Consider the following 20,543-nt stretch of genomic DNA (forward strand, 5'->3'; position numbering starts at 1 on the left):
TGAAGTGTACAGCATGTAGCTAATATGAATGTGGCAAGTTCTTTAAACTTTGGTGAGTTTGGTGCTTGTCTTGCCCGGGTTCCTCCAAAGGCCCATAAGAAACTCAAACAACTCATCAATTTTTTCATCGTTGCTATGCTTGATTTGAACCACCTCCGAATTATCACACTTGGAAGGCATAAGATTCTTATTTTCAAGAGCTCCACGTCGCCACTTAGCCTATGCAGTCATCTGAAAACTTTAGACAATATAAAATGATTCAGGAAGATGTCTGATACGAGGGAAATTAAGTGATAAAATATTGTACTAAATGTGTATCATATATAGTAGAAGTACCTCACAGTTCTGCAAAGTAAGCTTTGCCAAACCAGGCACATTTTGCAGTCCTCTTTGATTGACCTGAAATTTTTTTTAAATATAAAATGATTCAAGAAGATGTCTGATACGATGGAAATTAAGTGATAAAATATTGTGTTGAACGTGTAACATATATAGTAGAAGGTAACTCACAATTCTCCAAAGCAAGCTTTGTCAGATCAGGCACGTTTTGCAGAAAGCGGTCCAATGCTTGAATGTTTTCTTTCGCTTTGAGATTGCATCCATTCATTAACAAGGTTCTCACATTTTGGAACTTTGGTAGTTTATCCGCCATCCATTGTGTTACATCCTAAAATGCAAAAAAAAAATAGCATTAGTAATCACCAACAATTCTAAATGGCGACTCGAGATATTTCATGCGCGATATGTATCTTGTTTTTGTCAACTAATCCAACTAAAATAATAATGCTTTCTATAATCGATATAAATATATTGTAATCTTTGACAGGTTTTTATGTGTTAAAGGTAAACAGTTGGTCAAGGTAATTACTATTTTAAAGTAATAAGATTGCATTACTAAAAGCCATGTACTTGCCCTTGGACGTCAAAATACAATTCTAGGATCCAACGTAATAGATCACCAATTGGCATGTGGGTGAGATCAACCATCCAGGTAACGTTCGATAAAACAAAATATATAGAGCTAGTTGTTGTCATTACACGATTTTTTTTCGAAATGGGGAAATATCGCCCCAGCTTCTGTATCCAAAGGATGCACACGGTTTTTTTTATTAGATTATTCACAAAACCTTACAAGAACAATATAAAAGATCACCCTCGAAGCCACCTCACTAAACCTACAGTGGGATGAAAGGGGTGACAATACACCAACTCACATCATCCAAAAACCAAATACCTTCCCAAACTCTCCTGGATTGGTAATCTGAAAACTTTGACATCCTTGCGGCTCAACAGTTGCAATTTTTTCGGACCAATTCCCTCATTTATTGGTAACTTGACTCAAATTTCATCCTTGGCCTTTGACAACAATTACCTCACTGGTAAGCTCGTGCGTATGAATTTGACACTGCCGTTATTTCTTGTTATACATATATTACCATACAGTACAACCCTGATTTCACGAAGAACTAGTTGGGAAGCACAAGAAATTGCATGGCTAGCACTAAAGAAACCAATATGCAAAGGAATCTCTTTCATTGTTACTCAAATTAATTAAATAATACTTGCTTGTAACAATGGTTAAGTGAAACTTTTCAATACTTTGACTAAGTATATCTTTTCAAATATCTTACACTGGACACTTTAAAATAATATGTGCAGATTGGTTTTGGAAAGTTTACTCTGGTAAAAATCATAAATTTTTGGGTTTTATATTAATTATACCACAATAGACATTTAGAGACCAAACAATTAAGTTACATTTTGGAGGTACTGTAAATGTCCAAAATGACAGATTGTTTGGAAACTAGAATTAGTACATTTTAACCTCATTTTAAGTGACTTATAACTTTGGCATGTGCTAACCCAACTCATTGTCCTCAACTATTGTTGATCTGTAATTTGAGATTTTAACTATAGTTATGTCGTATAACTAACCCATATGATTGAGTGCGCAATTTGGTAGTCATTCTAATAAGATAATTGATTAAATAACATGCATTGTTTGTTGATAGCCATATGATTGAGTGTGCATTGTTTGCTTCTAATAAGATAATAGCACTCCCAATAGATAATGTTTTTAGACTTAGGCAAGGTACCCAACATGGAACATTGACCATTAGTTTTGAATGAACATGTCAACAAGAAAATACAATAGTGTTACATTACAAAACTATTTTTCATGAAAAAAATTAATGTTAGTACTTTCACTTGCCAAATATAAATATTGTTATGCATAACTGCATGTCAGTTATGAAATAAGAAATGAGAGAGTCTAGGTGCTAGTCAATGAAATTAGATTTTACTTTGTGTGCATATTTTATTAATGATGTTATTAAAAGGATGTTAAGGATGCATCGGTGGCCTAGTTGTGGAGTGAAGATGTTAAGGATGTTCATTCCCACTCGTTTATATTCGGTTGTTAGAATGGCAAAACATGCCTTATTTAACCAGTGTTCGTATGTGGCATGATTTGGTATAGATCATCCATGTACTCTTTAAAAAGGTCATAAAATGAAAATTCTACTCAGATGTTGTAGCTAATACAAGGTGAGTAATTCCATTTAAGATGCTATGTCTCGACAGATTTTAAGTATATTGGGAGAGTAGCCTGTAAAAATACTCAAGGAAATTTCCAGTATCTATTTATTGTCGGATAAATTTTTCTGCAGTTATAATTTTTTTTCTAGTTATATGCTTATTTTCCTATTAAACGTAGGGTGATATCCTTTCATGTTTCTAGCACATGGGATGGTGAGCTAGCCAGCCACGGTTTGAGCCTCACCTCTACCTAAATTAAAATGCCATGGGTTTCCCCCCCCCCCCCCCCCCATCAGTCTAGGTTTTTTCTTTCCGAATGTTGACAGACAAGGACATTTCACAGTTAAGGGCGATGCATTGTTTGTAAATGCTTATTTGATTGATGCCTATTTTATGTAACAAAAAACACATTACAAAGAATCAAATCATTTTATTAACTACTATTCTCCCTTTGCATGCAGGAAAAATTCCAGGGTACTTGTTCACCCTTCCTGCGTTGCAAGCACTATCTCTCTCATCGAATCAACTGTCTGGTCAGCTAGAGGACATCCATGACCCTTTGTCTTCATCCCTATCTATTATTGATTTAGGAGATAACCAGATTAGGGGATCAATACCTAGATCGTACATTCATCTTACAAGTCTTGAAATGCTTTGCCTGAAATCAAATAAATTGACAGGCATAGTGAAACTTAGCTCCTTCTGGAGGCTAAAGAATCTCCCGATGCTGAGTCTATGTAACAATATGTTGTCAGTGATAGATGGAAAAGAAGAATCTTTGTTTTCTTCACTGCATAACATAAGGACACTGAGCCTAGCATCCTGCAACCTTACAAGACTTCCTGCCGTGTTGGCATTTCTAGATGAGATTGAGACACTAGACCTATCCAGTAATCATATTAATGGAGTTATACCAGCTTGGGTATGGGAGAACTGGAAGGGCAGCCTTGTTGTTTTGAATCTTTCTCGCAACAAGTTTACCAGCCTGGAGAAGTTTCCATCTCTTATTCCAATGGCGAATGTGCTATCTTGATCTCAGTTTTAATAGACTTGAAGGGAATGTGCCAATACCATTCGTGGACTTAAGAAGTGGGGACACGTTAATGAGTGAGCTTGGGATTGCCTTGGATTACTCAAATAATTACTTTGATTCCATTCTATCTAACTTTGGTGAATACCTCGGAAAAGTAAGCTATCTTGACTTGTCCCAGAACAAACTAAATGGTCATGTACAGTGATCCATTTGTAATGCCAACAAACTAATTTTCATGGACTTATCTTACAACAATCATGTCTAATAGGAAGTGGAAATTTGAACATATTGAAACTGAGAGAAAATCAATTCCAAGGAATGATGCCTGAAGATATTAAAGAAGGATGTAGGTTGCAAACAATAGATTTGAATGGAAACCAAATGGAAGGTACAATACCAAGAGCACTATCGAATTGCCAAGACTTGGAACTTCTTGATGTTGGGAACAATCATATTGTCGGTTCTTTTCCATCTTGGTTGGGTATTCTTCCAGAGCTTCGAGTTCTTGTCATGAGATCCAACCAATTCAATGGCACCATATGGGATATGAAAGGTGTTCATTCTAATATCAGCCACTTCATAAGTTTGCAAATACTTGATCTGGCATCCAACAACTTCTCTGGAAACTTGCCAGATGGATGGTTCAGTAAATTGAAAGCTATGATGGCAAATGTCAATGATCAGGGCAAAGTTTTAGGGCATCGGACAAACACGCCAAATGGGTTTTATCGAGATACTGTCACCGTCACATTCAAAGGGTTTGAGCTTATTTTCAGCAAGATATTAACTGCTTTCAGTGCAATCGATTTCTCAAATAACTCTTTTAATGATCATGTGCCGGAGTCAATTGGGAAGCTTGTTTCACTGCATGGACTTAACATGTCATGCAATAATCTTGTTGGACAAATTCCATCTCAGTTTAGCAACTTGTTTCGGCTGGAGTCAATGGATCTATCTTGGAACCAACTTTCAGGGGAAATCCCACAAGACTTAACCTCTCTTACCTCTCTTGAGTGGTTAAACCTTTCATACAACAACTTGTCTGACAGCATTCCGCAAGGCAACCAGTTCCTAACATTTTCCAACAGTTCGTTTGAAGGTAATATTGGCCTCTGTGGACTTCCACTCTCCAAACAATGTGCCACCCCAGCCTCGCTTTCCCCGAATACAGTGTCTCCTCCAGAATCCAATAGTTTTTGGGAAGACAAACTTGGGGTCATCCTTCTGTTTTCCTTTGTCGGTTTGGGGTTTGGAGTGGGTTTTGCACTGTCATTCTTGCTACGAATGTTTTGCCGCATAGAAGGATCAGTTCGCAAGCCCTGATGAGGGTATGTATAGTATTGCGCACAGTATGTATTGTATTGAGTTTCTTCCTGGACAAAAAGGATATGCTTGGTGAGTATAGGTTGTAGTTTCAGATGAGACAGCTTGAATAATCCGCTCTTCTGTAATTATGCATCTGTTTCATCTTGTTGTACTGAATTGCAAGTAGTGATGAAAGCTTATGGTAGATACAGTTGCACATACAGTAATATGCAGTGTGTTAATTTGTTTCCTGAAAATAAGATATGCTGATTGCTTATGTGCTGCAGTTGTTAGAGAAGAGTACAAGACAGTCTAATATGTTCAATTTGTTTGGTCGATAGTACATGTCTGCTTTATATGAAGCTCACACGACAGTGATTGTATTGGTGATTTGTGTATATGAAGTAAGTAAAATTGTCGGTCACCGTGAGCTCTCGGAGCAAAACGTTAGGGTCACGGTGGTCTATGAAGACGCCTGTCACGAATTGATATCCTACAAACCAGCGTTTTAGTATCGTTTATTTGCCCATCCAAAAGTCGTGCCCCCTCTGCACAATGAGCGGTCGGGCAGTGCTGTGTTGTGCTCTGTTGTAGCGTGGTGTGCAAAGAGTCAATGCCGATGTATACGTGATGTGCTCCCTCGAATCAAGGCCAAGAGGCAAGAGCGTCGTGTTTGGTCATAGTTCCGGCCATGGCCATGCCAACGTGACAACTTGAGCGAAACCGAGTGCACCCACGCCACATATATGCACTACAAGGCACAAGTGCGACCTCTGCTGCGGTGATGGATGATGCGACCATGACCGGCACAAGTACCCCCCTCATAGAAAATTCCGGCAGTGTGATCCTTCGAGCAGCGTGTTGCATGTCCATCCGTGGAACATGGACGATTTCCAATTCTGAACGTTTTGAGACACGATACTTTTTTTTATAAGAAAACCGTAGAGCATTCAAAGAGGACCTAAGTTTATGAAACGAAAAAGCCCCTACGTTTCAATTCTTCAACTAGTTACACCGGTGCATATATACTTGAATCTGAATTCACAGGAACTAAACCTGCATATATATAAAGCCTAGCAACTCGTGAACATGTATGTATGCACGACTGATGTGTGTTGATATGTAACATTTTTTACCCAACCAAACAAGATGAAGCTGACATGTGGAAGTGAAATCAAAACAACTTAAGCATGCATGTGTTTCGACCCATGCATGCATAGAAAGGTTTGATCTCCTCCCAAGATGTCACTAAACCATATATGGCTCAATCATAGTGATATACTACTGTAAGAAAAAAATACGTGCATCGTAGAGATAAATACGCATCTCAAAATATATAGTCTATATATAGTTCAAACAGAAAACATTTATGATCTAAGAAGTGTTGGCACGACTATAATAACCAAACTAATATTAGTTAAAGTCCTTTGTCCTCCATCCGCCTTGAATCCTTGCATGATTCATATATAAAGCAGCATGCATGTTGATGTCGAGCCATCTCTGTAGACTAATTAGAGCCTCTCACCCCTGATCCTCCTAGCCAGATGAACGTCTTTCGACATTATTGTCACACGTTTTGCATGGATGGCACACAGATTGGTGTCCTCAAATAGCCCGACAAGGTATGCTTCCGCAGCCTCCTGCAAAGCAAGCACCGCGTGGCTCTGAAAACGCAGATCGGTCTGTAGAAGTAGAACAAAAGCCAAAGAAAACGTAGTAATTATAATTAGGTAGCTTATCATTTTAATAGAACTTCTCACTAGAGCTTGTTAGCATACATGCTAATCTACTTAGATGCATGGACATTTCCTCAGGGGATTAAGTTAGATTTGGATGTGTCTCAAGCGATGGTCGAGTGGTACCGTACCTTGAAAACTTGAGCAATCTCCCTAACGAGCCTCTGAAAAGGTAGCTTCCTTATAAGCAGTTCAGTGCCCTTCTGGTACTTGTGAATTTCACTGAAAGCGAGAGCGTATGAAAGATGAAAACCTCATAACAAAGGTGCAATAATAATAGACGCATATCCTGAATATATGTGTTGCACATACCGAAGAGCAACGGTTCCAGGGCGATATCGGTGAGGCTTCTTCACTCCTCCAACTGTGGGAGCTGTTTTACGAGCGGAGGCCTATGGTGGTAAAACCAATAGTTAAGTTATTGTCAAACTAACAACATCTAAATTTATTATATGGTAATGCAAATAGTAAAGACAAAGAACCGTGATATATTACATAGAGAGCCCTGAGATACTTTGTAGGAGCCTTTCCTCCAGTTGATTTGCCGGCGGTACACTTGGTTCGAGCCATCTTGCAAAAAAAATGCAAATCATAACAAAATGAATTTTGACCAAACAAATAAGACTATAAATAGTCGTTTAAATCATTGTATGACATTGAAAAAAATGTACCCTACAATATCATGTTTATTGAAGCAAAATTTTTGAGACTATGGCTACTAATATATCTTACTCCCTCCTATCTATAATAATTATTTCGCTGCTTAAGGTCAATTTAGTCCAATTTTGAACTAAAGTCCTGACACTTTTTTATAGATCGGAGGGAGTAGAATATTTACATGTGAAGGAATGTAGTTTCTAGAAATAATCGCTTCATACATAAATCACATAATAAAAAACAACTATTTCAAGTGTTTACTGGAGGAGAACGGATTATCAACTATTTCAAGAGTATGAAGTAAGCAACAACGTATTGCATGCATGGGCTGAACTGTGTGCATCCTTTGGATGCAGAAGCTGGGGTGATCCTCATTTCGAAAAAAAATGGGCTGAACTGTGTATACATGTTGATGAGAGGACGAACCCCAAACAAACCTAACAAAAAAAAAACGTAGGAGGAGGAACTAAGAAGGTTAAACTATGATAGTAATTTGAGCACTTGAAGTCTTTTACCTCTCACGGTTGCTGTCTTGAACAACTTTGGGCTTTGGGAATACTGAGGTAATCAGGATGGTCAAAAGAACCTTCTTCTGGCCTGCTCTTCTGTTTCTGTGCTAGAAGTAACAAGAGAGCGGGGTATTTATAGGCGGTCATAGCAGGAACATGAACCGACGTTACCGACATAGATTGATTAGGCACCGGCAGTGCAGATCTGATTAACTGGATGTACGGCTTGGATCGGTCACATCGGTGGTGACACGGATTAGCTTGCATCTATCACGGCCTGCTATTGGCTAGTAGTAAGATGACATGGATTGTGGTATGTTTAGTTCTGCGCGATCTGCCAACGCCCAAATTGCAGCCGTGGAAGATGGACGTGCATAGCGTCGCTCGTGTCTATGTTGATCCTGCTAAGAACCCAAATATATGTGACAAATTTTTTCGATAAAGGGAATATATTAATATCATACCAATTGCATCCAGCCTCTGCAATAACGCAACACCCTAGTGGCAGTACGGATGCACACAATAAAAAAGAGAAAAGAAAACTAAGAAATAATAGTCCCCTACAGCATTCTAGACCTAGCAACAAAAATACAACCACCACCGTGACAACAACTGAAAGACTCTCCAAAAGCGATGTCTCCAAGAAGGTAACGGTGCACCAGCACCGTCATTGCCCAACCAAAGGTCTTAGGTTTTCACCCTGAAGATAGTCCCCGCACTCAAAACAATGCCTCCAACAAGGTCATTGCCAGACACAACCAATTAAGGCTAGACCTTGAGTTTTCAGACTCAAAGGTAGGACTCTGAACTTCACCTGTGTTGTCGCCCCCACTTGCATACCACTGTTGCAGATCCCGGAACGCCAAACAAATCCCTCAACATCGCGGAGACTTGAACCTCCTTTAACAAGTCCAGAAATCTGGCCTTCATGATATTCCTTCTTTTGACTTCGCGATGGACCAAAAATTCACTTGATGTCAACACATAATAGAGTTTCACGCCGCTCCCTCTGAAACCAAACGGTCGGAATAAAAACATGGGTGCGCGCGACTGAATACTACCCGATCCAGCAAACTCCAGACAAAAGATGATCTGTTTCATTTGCCGGTGGAGCTTTCCGGAACTCATCTCTCCATCTAGATAAAGGAAAACTGACCGCCGAAAGGTCTTCATCTTTGCTTGCGAGAAACCCCAGGATCGCCACCAAAACAAAGCAAGACCAGCAACCCCCACGAGGCTAGTCACTCATGTCGGATCACCAGGGAAGAAGACGGCAACGCGGATCATGCGTACCCCCGCCGAACCGCAGCCTGGGGCGAAGGCCGCCACCGCTCCACCCATTCCTCCATGGCTACCGACGAAGTGCATCAGGCCCCGGCCAAGAAGCCATGCCGCCCGGCGTCCTCCACCGGCGCCTCATCACCTCCCATGATGCGCCGCCGCGGAAGCCATCTCCTCCCCATCGTCGTTCGACGGAAGGGGCGCCGCCACCGCCACCGGAGTCGGAAGCAGCGGCGCCTGAGGGGAGGCGGCTTGAGGGGCGGCAGCTAGGGTTTGTGGAGGGATCCTCCTCCGCCGCCCGGGAGGGGGCGGGAGAGGAGGTAAGGTTTGGGCCTCACCGGTATTTGTCCTTTTGAAACGGTCTGCCGGCACCAGAAGATATCAGATATATGTGTTAGATGGAACATTCAACACACAAACAGAACATTTATGCATAGAAATAGCAGTTTAAAATAACAGTTGCCTCCACATTGTTGATCCTGCCGTCGGACAACGTAACGCAGCGGGCAGAGAGCAAGCAAACTCAAATTACATCAATCTTTTCCAAATGAGGTGAACTACACTAAGCACAACGCCCAAACTAGCCCAATCCGATAATTAACATGAAAACGTACATAGGAGCAGTAGAGATGTGCTCCGGTGTCCTCCCCTTTCTAAAAGTTGAAAGGGTAAGTGTGCAACGCTAATTACAGTTTACTCTTTTAATCAAATGCTATGCAAATTTGTAAGTTAAACAGATTGTATACCATTCTCAAATCCTTGGAACCAAACAACACATGGGTTCATTCGAATATGGATCATCCCATCCACAAAATGTGGACCATCCCGTCCCATACATGTAGTCCATCAACCAAACGCACCATCAAAGTTGGGAGGGGAGGAGCACATTGAAGCAAAAGTGGGAGCATAAATTTATAACAAGGCATCAAGCGAACAATATGTTGCTAATATGGATGTGGCGAGCTCGTTAAACTTTGGTAAGTTTGATACTGGTCTTTCCCACGTTCTTCCAAATTCCCATAAGAAGCTCAAAGATTTCATCGATGTTTTCATCTTTGCTATGCTTGATTTCAATCACCTCCAAATTATCACACTTGAAAGACATAAGATTCTGGCTTTCGAGGGCTAGATTTCGCCACTTGGCCCTTGCAGTCCTCCTCTTTGAGCGATCTGAAAACTTTATGTAGTATAAAATGATTCAAGAAGATGTGTGATAGGAGGAAAATTAAGTCATAAAACAATGTTTTTAAAGGTGAACATAGTAGGAGTACCTCACAGTTCTGCAAAGTGAGCTTTTCCAAGCCAGGGACACTTTGTAGAAAGCGATCCAATGTTTGAATGTCTTTGTTTGTTTTGAGGTTGCATCGATCGATTAACAAGGTTCTCACATTATGCAACTGTGGGAGATAATTTGACAGTTGGCGTAGATTTTCCTAAAACACATAGAAATTAATATATTGTTTAATAATCATCACGAACAAAAAATATTCCTAAGGTTCCTTTAAAATATCCCATGTTTCAATATATATTTTCTCATTTTTATCAAAAACTGGAATCAAAACTATAGTGATGTACGGACATCAAAAAAAAATGCTAGAGAGACTTTACCATCATCTCGGCACCAAACAATTCTAGATGCCTTACGTTGAATATATTGCATAACTTCTCCCAAAATATGTTATTGATCCTGTATAATGAAGTCACGCATATTGATGCCTTGACAAAGGAAGGTGTGCCTATTACATGTATACCATTTGGATAGTAGATGGTGTTGAATGAAGCACGGAGAGAAGTTAGCTTTGGAGTTGTAATCACCAATTCGTCAAACTGCCTTTCCCCAATACATCCATCAAGTGTCAGGTGTTTTAGCCTTCCCGACCCAATCTCAGAAAAGAAACAGAAGCACTGCCGCCGAAGTCGTGTTCGTGTCGGCGGGGAATTTGGGGAGCTGAACGAAGCGAACCGTTTTGGCTATAAGGGCACGTACAATGAGGTGATGTCAGCCTTCCCTTACGCTTGCCACGTCAGATTTTTGCTTAGTTGGAGGAGAGAGAATAAAGGAAGAGAAGGTCGTCTTCCCTTAGCTAAGGGGTGATCTCTTATGAAATAAGAGAAGGCTATTTTCGCCATTGTACGACTTGTCTTCTCTTAGTCACATAATTTCCTATTAAAAATAATTAATTATCATTTATTGCAAGGGATGACAATAAGAGATAATGCATTGTACCGATTATATTTATCATCCCCTCTAGATGACATGGACTGCTAAGAGAAGACATGCCTTCACTACCATTGTACATGCTCTAAATATACAGAGCCCTGCCGCCGAAGTCGTGTTCGTGTCGGACTCGTTCCATGGCCGGGACTGTCCTTTCTGGTCAGATTATAGCAAGGACTCGGAGTTGAAGGAAGCGAACCGGTTCGTGTGGGACCCGGTCAACCCATATTCGCGGCGTTCCTCCGCTGGCTCTCGAGGAAGCGAATCGTTCCGTGGACGGCGGTTCCTCCGCTGGCGTGGCAGGGAGAGCAAGGAGCGACGACAGATAATTAAGTTCTCGGATTTTCACGAGCTGCATGATATCGCAGCGTTTGGGTTCATTTTGGGCCACCAAAACGTCTGACACATCTCCATTAATACGCTGAGCTGTGATCAACTGGTAATCAATTCCCGTGAAAATTACCGAGTGGACGCGGAACCAGCGTAAAATGCGTACGCCTTTTTTTCTTTCTTCTTTGTTTCATACGACCTGCCCTACTGGTACAAGATTACACTACCCGTACTACTATACCTACTCCTTCCATCACATCAAACTTGTCTTAACTTTGTTACTATTTGGATGTATCTATGTGCATGCAAGATCAGAGTTCACAACTCCCATCATACAAGCAATGGCCTTACAAAAAAACAAAAACGGATTGTGGTGCATATATTAAATGAGTCGACAGATACACAAATCCAGAAGACAGAACACACTTTTAGTCCATATATATAGCAATACAATTAATAAAAATGTGACTCATTTTATCATATCACTTTCAAGACCTGATAATTCCAGCAAATAGCTGTGCATTACACCACCAAACAAACAAACCTATTTTTTAAAACTTCGAGCTAGACACCGAGACCAAAATAAAATAGCTCTTGTCAAGCAACTGACACTACAACATTGAAATTAGCATCACCTTCTATGTTACAGGAAAAGGAGCTACCTTTGGGTGCCTACATCGACAAACTCCTGGACGGCAGCGTTCAAGTCACCGCGGTGGGGTTTGGGGGCAAGCTCCCACCCGGCCTTCAGATCCAGCACATCCACAGCCCTCACAAAGCCGCCCGCTGTCGAACACCAGCGACCCAGGGCGCATACACGCTTAACACGCTTGCTGGGAATTCGGGATGGACCCAGTAGAAACAAATCCTAATTCTGGACATGTCCTCTCCTATTTCCTGGACAACTGATCAAATAACCAGCATTACAAAACTTAACGGAGCTCCTCTTCTAGAGATTTAAATACATACATACAACCATCAAAAAGCCACATCAATCTCAGGCGAGATGCAACGCCCAGCAAACCACTACACTACATATTACAGCAAACACACCTCAGTCTCGAGTTTGACTTGCTCACAACACCAAAAAGGAATAGATACATCCGGCTACTCCCTACCACTGGATGACCAAAATCACAGCAGCATAACAGGTCCTATGCGCGACCAACAATAGCAACTACCATGTCCTTGTTTACTATTAGATTTGTCTGACTGCCTCCGTTTCATGGCTGGCTGGCTACACCAACACAACACAAAATGTAACCAGTGAATCAACACAGACGGCAAAAACCTTAGCACGTTGTTTAGGATCTCTTCTTCTTCAATTAAGAAACCAAAAGCACTACTAGTTCAGCAAAATAACCAATCCCATTTTAAGAAATCAGCTAGCTATCGGTGTGCATGACTCCCTTGTACACTTTTAATAAATCTAACACGCGAGTGTAATGGACTAGCCAAGCCAATAAAAGCTTGTTACAGACCACAAGACTCAAAAACACGTAAGCTTGTTACAGACTGCAATTGTTGCCTGCTACTGGTGGCAGTGACATGCAATTGTTGCCTGCTACTACTTGATCAGCATTTTACTTGGCACATGCAAATAATTAACATTCACTCAAGGATACCCACAAGTTCAATCAAACACACACAACAGAATTGCATGAAACTATTTCTCAACATAGGAAACTAGATATCATACAGGGGCAGAGAGAGGATCTTCGAAGAAAACACCTGAGTCCCCATCATCGTGCCGCTTCGCTGCTGGCCAAATACTTCCCTAATCAGAGGGAACGAAAATTCAATCAATACATGCCAACTCTATACAAAGAACTGGTATATGATTAACTCTCAACAGCAGCAGCAAAACATAAATAGCACAAGATATATAAAGCGGAAAAACATTTGATCCCTCCCACAACAAGATTTATTAATGTGCACTAAAGTGAATCGAATCAAATTCAGGTAGTGCGTATGAGATGCGGCTGCGCAAGACTTGCAAGCGAGATACAAATCCAGCAGACAAAAGGCGTTTTTCATCCAAAAGAATGTCAGCTTAGCGGTAACTAAACTATCTCTTCAGAGAGCCTGCAATTCCAGCAAATAGCATTCATTTGGTGAAACAAAGCTATTTGACAACTTAGCTAGATACCGGCAGTCTGGGAGCAAACTAAAGTAAAGTTCCAGCACAGCTCACAATTATCGCAGGCACCACAGTGCAACATTGAAATTAGCATCACCGTCTGTAATACAAATTGCAAATGCACACAGCACTAAACATATTTAACAAACACAACATGCAAGAAATCTCCAGTATGGTCAAGACATAGAGAGGAAGCAGAAACTTTACCTAAACAAAACATGGAGTCGAAGAAGAAGAAGGCCACCGCTTTCCTTTAGTCCTTCTCATTACCTCGAACAAGAACAAAGCATGGTCAGCAAAGCAAACCCGGATATCATGGTATATTTGACATGAACAAATGGTATCAACAGCGCAAGTAAGCTACAAATGGATCTTTCGAGATAAACAACAACACACGCACATAAATCCATCTGAATTCAGCATTAACAGTTACTATGCAATACACTGATTTTCAGCCAAGCAGAGCTGCAGGTGGATGAACTCTAACGAAAATAGCATGATTAATGTACTAATCAGAACAGACCATAGCAAATAACTGTCCTCTCTAAGTTTCTCAAACTATACATGTAAACAAGGTTCACAAAGAACTGTTTTTGCATCAATGTACAACCAAACGTGCCAACCATCTGCAATTCTTCTTCCCGATAAAAATTCCTGCAGCTACAAATCCCCGTAGTACATCAAGGAATTGGTCTCACCTGCAGCTACAAGATTGACGAACTGGTCTCACCTGCGTCGTTCTACCCCTGCATCCCGCGGACGGCAGCGACCATCAATCCCACATCTCTCCTCCGGCTACCTGCACAAGAAAGATCCGTTTTTTTTTAGAGATTAGGGAGAAGAGGATTGGGGTCGGTGGGTTGGGCCACGGCTCGTACCCCTTCGGTGGTCGGCATCAAGGCACCGGCGACGCCGCTGGAGGGTTCCTCCCGCACGGCCACGACTTCCGGACGCGAGAACCCGGTGGTGAAGGGGGCGCACGGGAATGGAGCTGCAAGGCGACGACGGGGAAGCGGATGACCAGGAAGTATCGCGCCTGGCCTTGCCCGCGTCTTCTTCGACGCCGGTCGGCCGGCCGGCGACCTGGGGTTTCGCGACGGCGCGGTTGAGGCTCGATTGGAGAAGGCGAGGTGCTGTGGGTGGGAGGGGAGAAGTCGAGGGAGAAATGGTGTCGTTGGGTGGTTAAGTAGCGGCGTGTTAAACCATACCAATCCAGTGTACTACTTCATCTAAAAAAAAAGTACTAGTGTACTACTACTACTAGCTCCATGTGTGCATGTTGTACAATAATTGTCCATGCATCACACTACGTCATGAAAAATTTTGCCCATCGCATTTTTCACGCTTGGGTTAGCTTCCATGAGACTGTTGTCGGAAAAGGTTCATCGAGCTAGACACGGCGAGTCCACGGACTATACCTACCGCGTGTGTATGAGTGGACACCTTGACAGTAGCAACCGTGTCCCGACAATGCTGGAGGACCTAAGGAGTCGAGGCCACGACGTCCACACCGCCTATGAGGCAATCCATACTCGAGCGCATAGCAAAAAGTCGCGAACCAAGACTACACCTCGACAAACCTTGACTCGGAATGCTAGACTCTAGCTAGGAGCTCCGATGAGAACCTCAATACACCGAACGCATTAATACCACCAGAATAAACGAAAAGAAATGTGTAGACACCAACCTTAAGAGCATCGACGAGCTATCGACGGATAATCATTTGACATCGGAGACTAAGGGGCGATGCTAGAGCAATGCCGACGAAGACGGGAGATAACATATGATCAAGACCGGCATTATCACCAACCATGTACATGTGTCGGATACAGTGGTGGTGAAGGCCCCGTGATTGAAGTGAAATGAATATTTGTGTCAAAATGTTGTTGTGACAACTAAAATGGTATGTTTTGGACACATGGCGTGCATCGGTACCAACGGAGATGGACTAACTAATACTGACCCAACTTCTCATCGCCAATGGCGTGGTGCTGACCTTAAAAAATAAGGGTAGACGATGCAGGGCCCACCGAATAAGGGTTTTCACGTTCCTATGACCAACTAACACAAACAAGAAGAAAATTCACATGCTACGGGGTAGTCATCGCGGGGGCCACTGAATAGGTTTTTAATGCTCCTATGTCCAACTCTAAACTAACAAAAATAAAGTCACATGGAATCATCACTTTCGATCCAAAACTAGGGTAGACGTCGCGGAGCCCACCGAATAGGGGTTTTCCATGTCACTGTGACCAAATTTAACACATACAAAAAGAAAAGTCTGGAATCATCACTTTCAACCCAAAGCTAGAGGTAAACGTCACGGGGGTCACTAGATAGGGTTTTCCGTGTCCCTGTGACAAACTCTAAACAGTCAAATAGAACTGTCATACAAAATCACCACTTCTAACATCGTGAGGCCCACTAAATAGGGTGTTTTCATGTTTATTGTTAGGATTGGGGTGAAAACCCGTAGAAAAGTTTTTTCATACATATAGTTGGCAGTGTTCTGTGGTCTCGGTATAACATTTGATGGCATGAAATTCCTTTGTTGTCTCTTTCCCTCCCTCCAGCCCTTGGGTCTGCTCCTATGGAGACTCGTGTTCCTGGTGTCCTAGAGGTTGCATGCATGGGCATTCATTGAGTGCGTCAGCAATGCGCTATACTCGACCATGGCAAGGGCACTCTGGTGTTGCATGGTTTTGTTCTTCCGTCGTCTTTTGGGGAAACACCCTGGTCTCCTCGCGTAGTGTTGTTACTCATGATCATGCGATAGAGGCTCATCGGTGTTCTTTTGCTTGATGTCTGCATGCATATCCGCTGCCCTCGGTTGTCGTCCCGCCTCAGGTGCCACCGGCTGAGCTCTCCTAGAGTCTAGCATTAATTCCGGCCTTGGTTTGTGACATTATTGGTCTGCGACTCGACCGACCCAATGTCACCCGTACGATGATGTGATGCGTGTGACATGGCCAGGTTTATTTCAACGGAACTATTTCATAAATGTATCTTTTGGAAGCTAATTAACCAAGGTATGATAATTGCTGTAGTAAGTGTGCTTGCATGGGCATGTCACAATCATGAAATGGTGTGTTAGATGCACACATATTTGGGCTATTTTTTGGGCAAGCTTTACACACATAGGTGAAACGATTGATTGGTAATGAGTGAAATCCATCAACAGTCCTGGAAGATTACGGCTATGTCTAAAATAGTCCTCAAACTTAAGATTTGCCTTATTTCAGTCCTCCAACTTGCTCCAAATATTCATCTACGGTCCAAAATACAAAGGTCCACCGTATACCATTGATGTGTCATGGAATCAGGCCAACAATGGCGTTCTAGGTTGGCCCACAACACCTAATCTAATCTGCCTTGCATGTGGGTCCCACTTATCAATGGTGGAAGAAAAAAAAAAAAAACTGCACCTGCCTGGAGAGGATTCCAACTCACATACATATACATCGGCCCATAGTCTCACGCACCATTGCCACAAACGAGCAACTTCGTTTGATGTTATAAACATGGATGTAGCTTTATTAAAAGATAAAAGTCAATAAAGTTCAGTGCATTTTCTTATCGATAAAATAATGACCATGATAGTAATTACTCATGTGCCTGAACAATAAGATGACTTGTTCAATTACCCCGTTTGAAACTTTACATACCTCCATGTGTTGATTTAAGGATAGGATGTTTGAAAATCTTTGAATATACAATAACTTAGATAGTAAATCTTGTATCCTGACAAACAAGGTGTTTTAGCTCACAGTTGTAGATATGAATATTGTGACAAATATATTCTAAATTCATTTTAAAATGTTAAAAAATTAAAAATCCACGGTTTGCATCCGAACATTCTATGTTAGCTCGCAAAAGTTTTGCAGGCAGTGGTCTAGTCCACCTTTAAAAAATAAATAAATAAAAAAGATAAAACTCTATTCTAAACAAATATTTTTGTTGGGTACCGAAAATATCTTTTTTGCAAAGGCCACAAATAATAATATTTTTTCACAACACTTCGTGCTAATCCTATAACGTAGGATAATTATGAATGGAGGGAGTATGTTTTTGAGGGAAGTCATTGATCCTAGATTATAAACGTGCACATACTTTTCGAAAAAGAACGGCTGGCACTTGGTCAATAACATGAGAACGCTAAAAGTACCAAAAATATAAATACGTAGCGCTAGTGTCCTATCCCTGAACTCAAAAAAAGATGGGTTTGTTGTGTTTTGCTCGCGTTGGCTGCAGGTGGACGTGAGTTGGACTCCTCTCTCCGTGCGTTCTGTTTTTCTGTTCTTCCACCAATAACAAATGGGACCCACACATAAGGCACCTCAGGTTCTGGTCTGGGCCAGACTTGAACACCACTGTAGGCCTGCCCCATCAGCGGTATACGGTGGATCTTCGTATTTTGGATCGTAGATGAACATTTGGAGCAAGTTGGAGGACTGAAATAAGGCAAGTTCTGAGTTTGAGGACTGTTTTAGGCATAGCCCGTAACATCGAGGACAGATGACGCATTTCACTCATTGGTAATAGATCTTTGGTTACAAAATATGTGTGGCAACTTTGGAGCGGATAGACGGGTGTATATAGACACATAAAATGTATACCTATGAAAGTTAAGATAATTACTAGTATGTGTGTAACACACTCATGTATATACTTTGATACGTACACACGATGTACAATTTGTTTCCTAGATGCATTCTCGTGTAGTGTCCTATAATTAATTAATTAAGGTATGCAATTTTCTAGATGCATGAATGCTTTGTACTCCTTGGCTTCTCCCAACTGTAATAACTTCGACACCCCTAATTAATTAACAATGCGATGCCTTGATTGGAGACCAAAACTTATGAGCATGGTGGTCTCCACCTATTCAGCGTGCAAAACGATGTCGCGCGCTTTGGAATGCATTGAACGCACGCACGGTTGCACTTCTCCACGCACGTCCTCGTGTCCCCTTCACTCTGACCAAGAACGCCGCCTCTCCCCTCTCGTGATTCATCTAGATCCAGCACTCGCCGTCGGACCAGCATGGCCGCCGCCATGCCTGGCTCCTCCCTGGTGGCCCTCCTTCGTATCCCTGTGACCTTGGATCCGCGGGGAAATCCTAGATGGCGCGACAATGGCGCTTCGCGTTGGCCGCGGCCGGCGGGATAAGTGCTGGTTGGACGTGTTTCGCGACGTTGTGGGCATGGCGACGGGGTGCGTGGAGGATGAGTTGCCAGTCTCCTGGCCGGACCTGCTTCTGCCGGTGACCTCCGCGACCACCTCCTCGAGTTGTTGGTCGCTGGCGACATACCCGACCTGCAGCTCCTGACAACGACTTGACCCCGCTGCTGCCGACGACCACCCCAACCTGCATCAGCCCGGTGACGCCCCTCTCCTCCTCCATATATTCTTGCTAAAACACTGTACTCCATCCGGTTCAAAATAATTACCAGAAATAGGCAACTATTTTGAACCGGAGGGAGTACCTTTATCCTGTTGTTTCATTTGTATGCAGGACATACATATAAAATTTGTCTACTCATTTTTTTGAATGTTTGAATGTGTAGGCAGAAAATCTATACGAAATTTGAACTGCTCATTTTTTTTCTTGTTTGAATCTGTACAGGGTAGATGTATATGAAACAAGTGCTCAATATATTTGACTTTGCTTGTTGCGTGCTATGCATCAGCAGTAGTGCTGGATTTGTCTATGATGTTGAACTGCTGATGCACTTGACTACGTGGTGCCATTTTCCGTATTATGTAGTATTATATGATTAAATTGAAGCCTACTTTTATCATCACATTGAAATTATTTGACAGCAGTAGTACAAATGGTTTTGGATTAGTCAAAATAGAGCTCGACTTAAATAGCAACAATTTATGATGCTTTTGTTTGTGTCTGAATGTTCTCATATAGGCCAGTGTTTTCTGTGTTGAACCGTATACAATGGAAACGGGTGTTTAACTTAAAATAATCATGTTTAATTCTAGAATCGACATATGTTTCCGATTTACCGGTTCTAACACTTGTTCTTAAGTAACCACTACAAGTTCTTTATGGTAAACCAGAGATGCATAACAATGTTGTCAGGTGAACTATTTTTTGAAATAAACTCTTTGTATAATGTAGATGCATACACACATAAGCACATAGTGTTTAGTGACACTAGAGTGGCTTATATTTAATGCTTACCAAGTTAACACGTATATTTGTTATTGGCATGAAAGCCACCTCCCATTGAATCTTACTTATATATTCTCATGGACGAGTAAGAAATCGGTTTAGTTTCCTTAATGTAATTCTTTTTGCAGTGAAATCATCTTTGATGATTGTAACCATATGACTTTTGTTAGATAAAATTTCAAAGATTTGTATATTGTTACTAAAAATTTGACAAAAATAATGAAAATTCAATGTGAAAAAGCGGATCCAACTGTCCCCATAACTAGTATGGTAAGAAGTCTTGAATTATGTATGAAATTCTTTTTTCTTATAGCCAAACCGAAAAATATTTGGTAGTTAGTATGAAAAATCTTTTATGAAAATTCTAAAAGATGTATATTTTTATGTTGTAAATTACTATTTATAACATCCCCTGGTTTCTTGATTTTTTCTAGATTTCATATTAAGTTGTTAACATGTCAACGTCGATGCCTAAAAGTTGATGTAACATATCTTTTATCTCTTGCCTTTTTTTTCGATAAAGGGAATATATTAATATCAAAAGGATACCAATTACACCCAGCCTCTGCAACAACGCACCACCCTAATGGCACTACGGATGCACACAGC

At 41.4% G+C, this 20,543-nt stretch overlaps 1 protein-coding gene, 2 long non-coding RNA genes and 1 pseudogene across 4 annotated transcripts; 1 reads left to right on the top strand and 3 right to left on the bottom strand.

Annotated features, from left to right (window-relative positions):
• The first annotated feature begins 1,290 nt into the window (after positions 1-1,290).
• LOC127341292 (receptor like protein 27-like) lies at positions 1,291-4,894 on the top strand (annotated as a pseudogene).
• A 1,303-nt stretch (positions 4,895-6,197) lies between these two features.
• LOC127341291 (histone H3.3-like) lies at positions 6,198-7,862 on the bottom strand. Of its 2 annotated transcripts, none has more exons than XM_051367101.2 (5): positions 7,785-7,862; positions 7,108-7,182; positions 6,925-7,004; positions 6,744-6,834; positions 6,198-6,516 (listed from the first exon to the last, which is right to left on the bottom strand). In XM_051367101.2, the coding sequence occupies exons 2-5, from the start codon at positions 7,180-7,182 to the stop codon at positions 6,388-6,390; spliced, it is 375 nt and encodes a 124-aa protein (XP_051223061.1). In that variant the 5' UTR covers positions 7,785-7,862; the 3' UTR covers positions 6,198-6,387. The 2 variants fall into 2 exon arrangements, with proteins under 2 accessions (XP_051223061.1, XP_051223060.1); XM_051367100.2 differs by having other exon boundaries at positions 6,198-6,558.
• Positions 7,863-9,927: 2,065 nt separating this feature from the next.
• LOC127338168 (uncharacterized) lies at positions 9,928-10,929 on the bottom strand. The gene is made up of 3 exons (XR_007874219.2): positions 10,668-10,929; positions 10,331-10,492; positions 9,928-10,236 (listed from the first exon to the last, which is right to left on the bottom strand). It is a non-coding gene; the product is annotated as an uncharacterized lncRNA (long non-coding RNA).
• Positions 10,930-12,530: 1,601 nt separating this feature from the next.
• LOC127341290 (uncharacterized) lies at positions 12,531-14,941 on the bottom strand. The gene is made up of 3 exons (XR_007875397.2): positions 14,626-14,941; positions 13,955-14,546; positions 12,531-13,384 (listed from the first exon to the last, which is right to left on the bottom strand). It is a non-coding gene; the product is annotated as an uncharacterized lncRNA (long non-coding RNA).
• Between the last annotated feature and the right edge of the window lie 5,602 nt (positions 14,942-20,543).

This window comes from Lolium perenne, chromosome 3 (genome assembly GCF_019359855.2).
Source record: "Lolium perenne isolate Kyuss_39 chromosome 3, Kyuss_2.0, whole genome shotgun sequence".
In the NCBI taxonomy this organism is placed as follows: domain Eukaryota; kingdom Viridiplantae; phylum Streptophyta; class Magnoliopsida; order Poales; family Poaceae; genus Lolium; species Lolium perenne.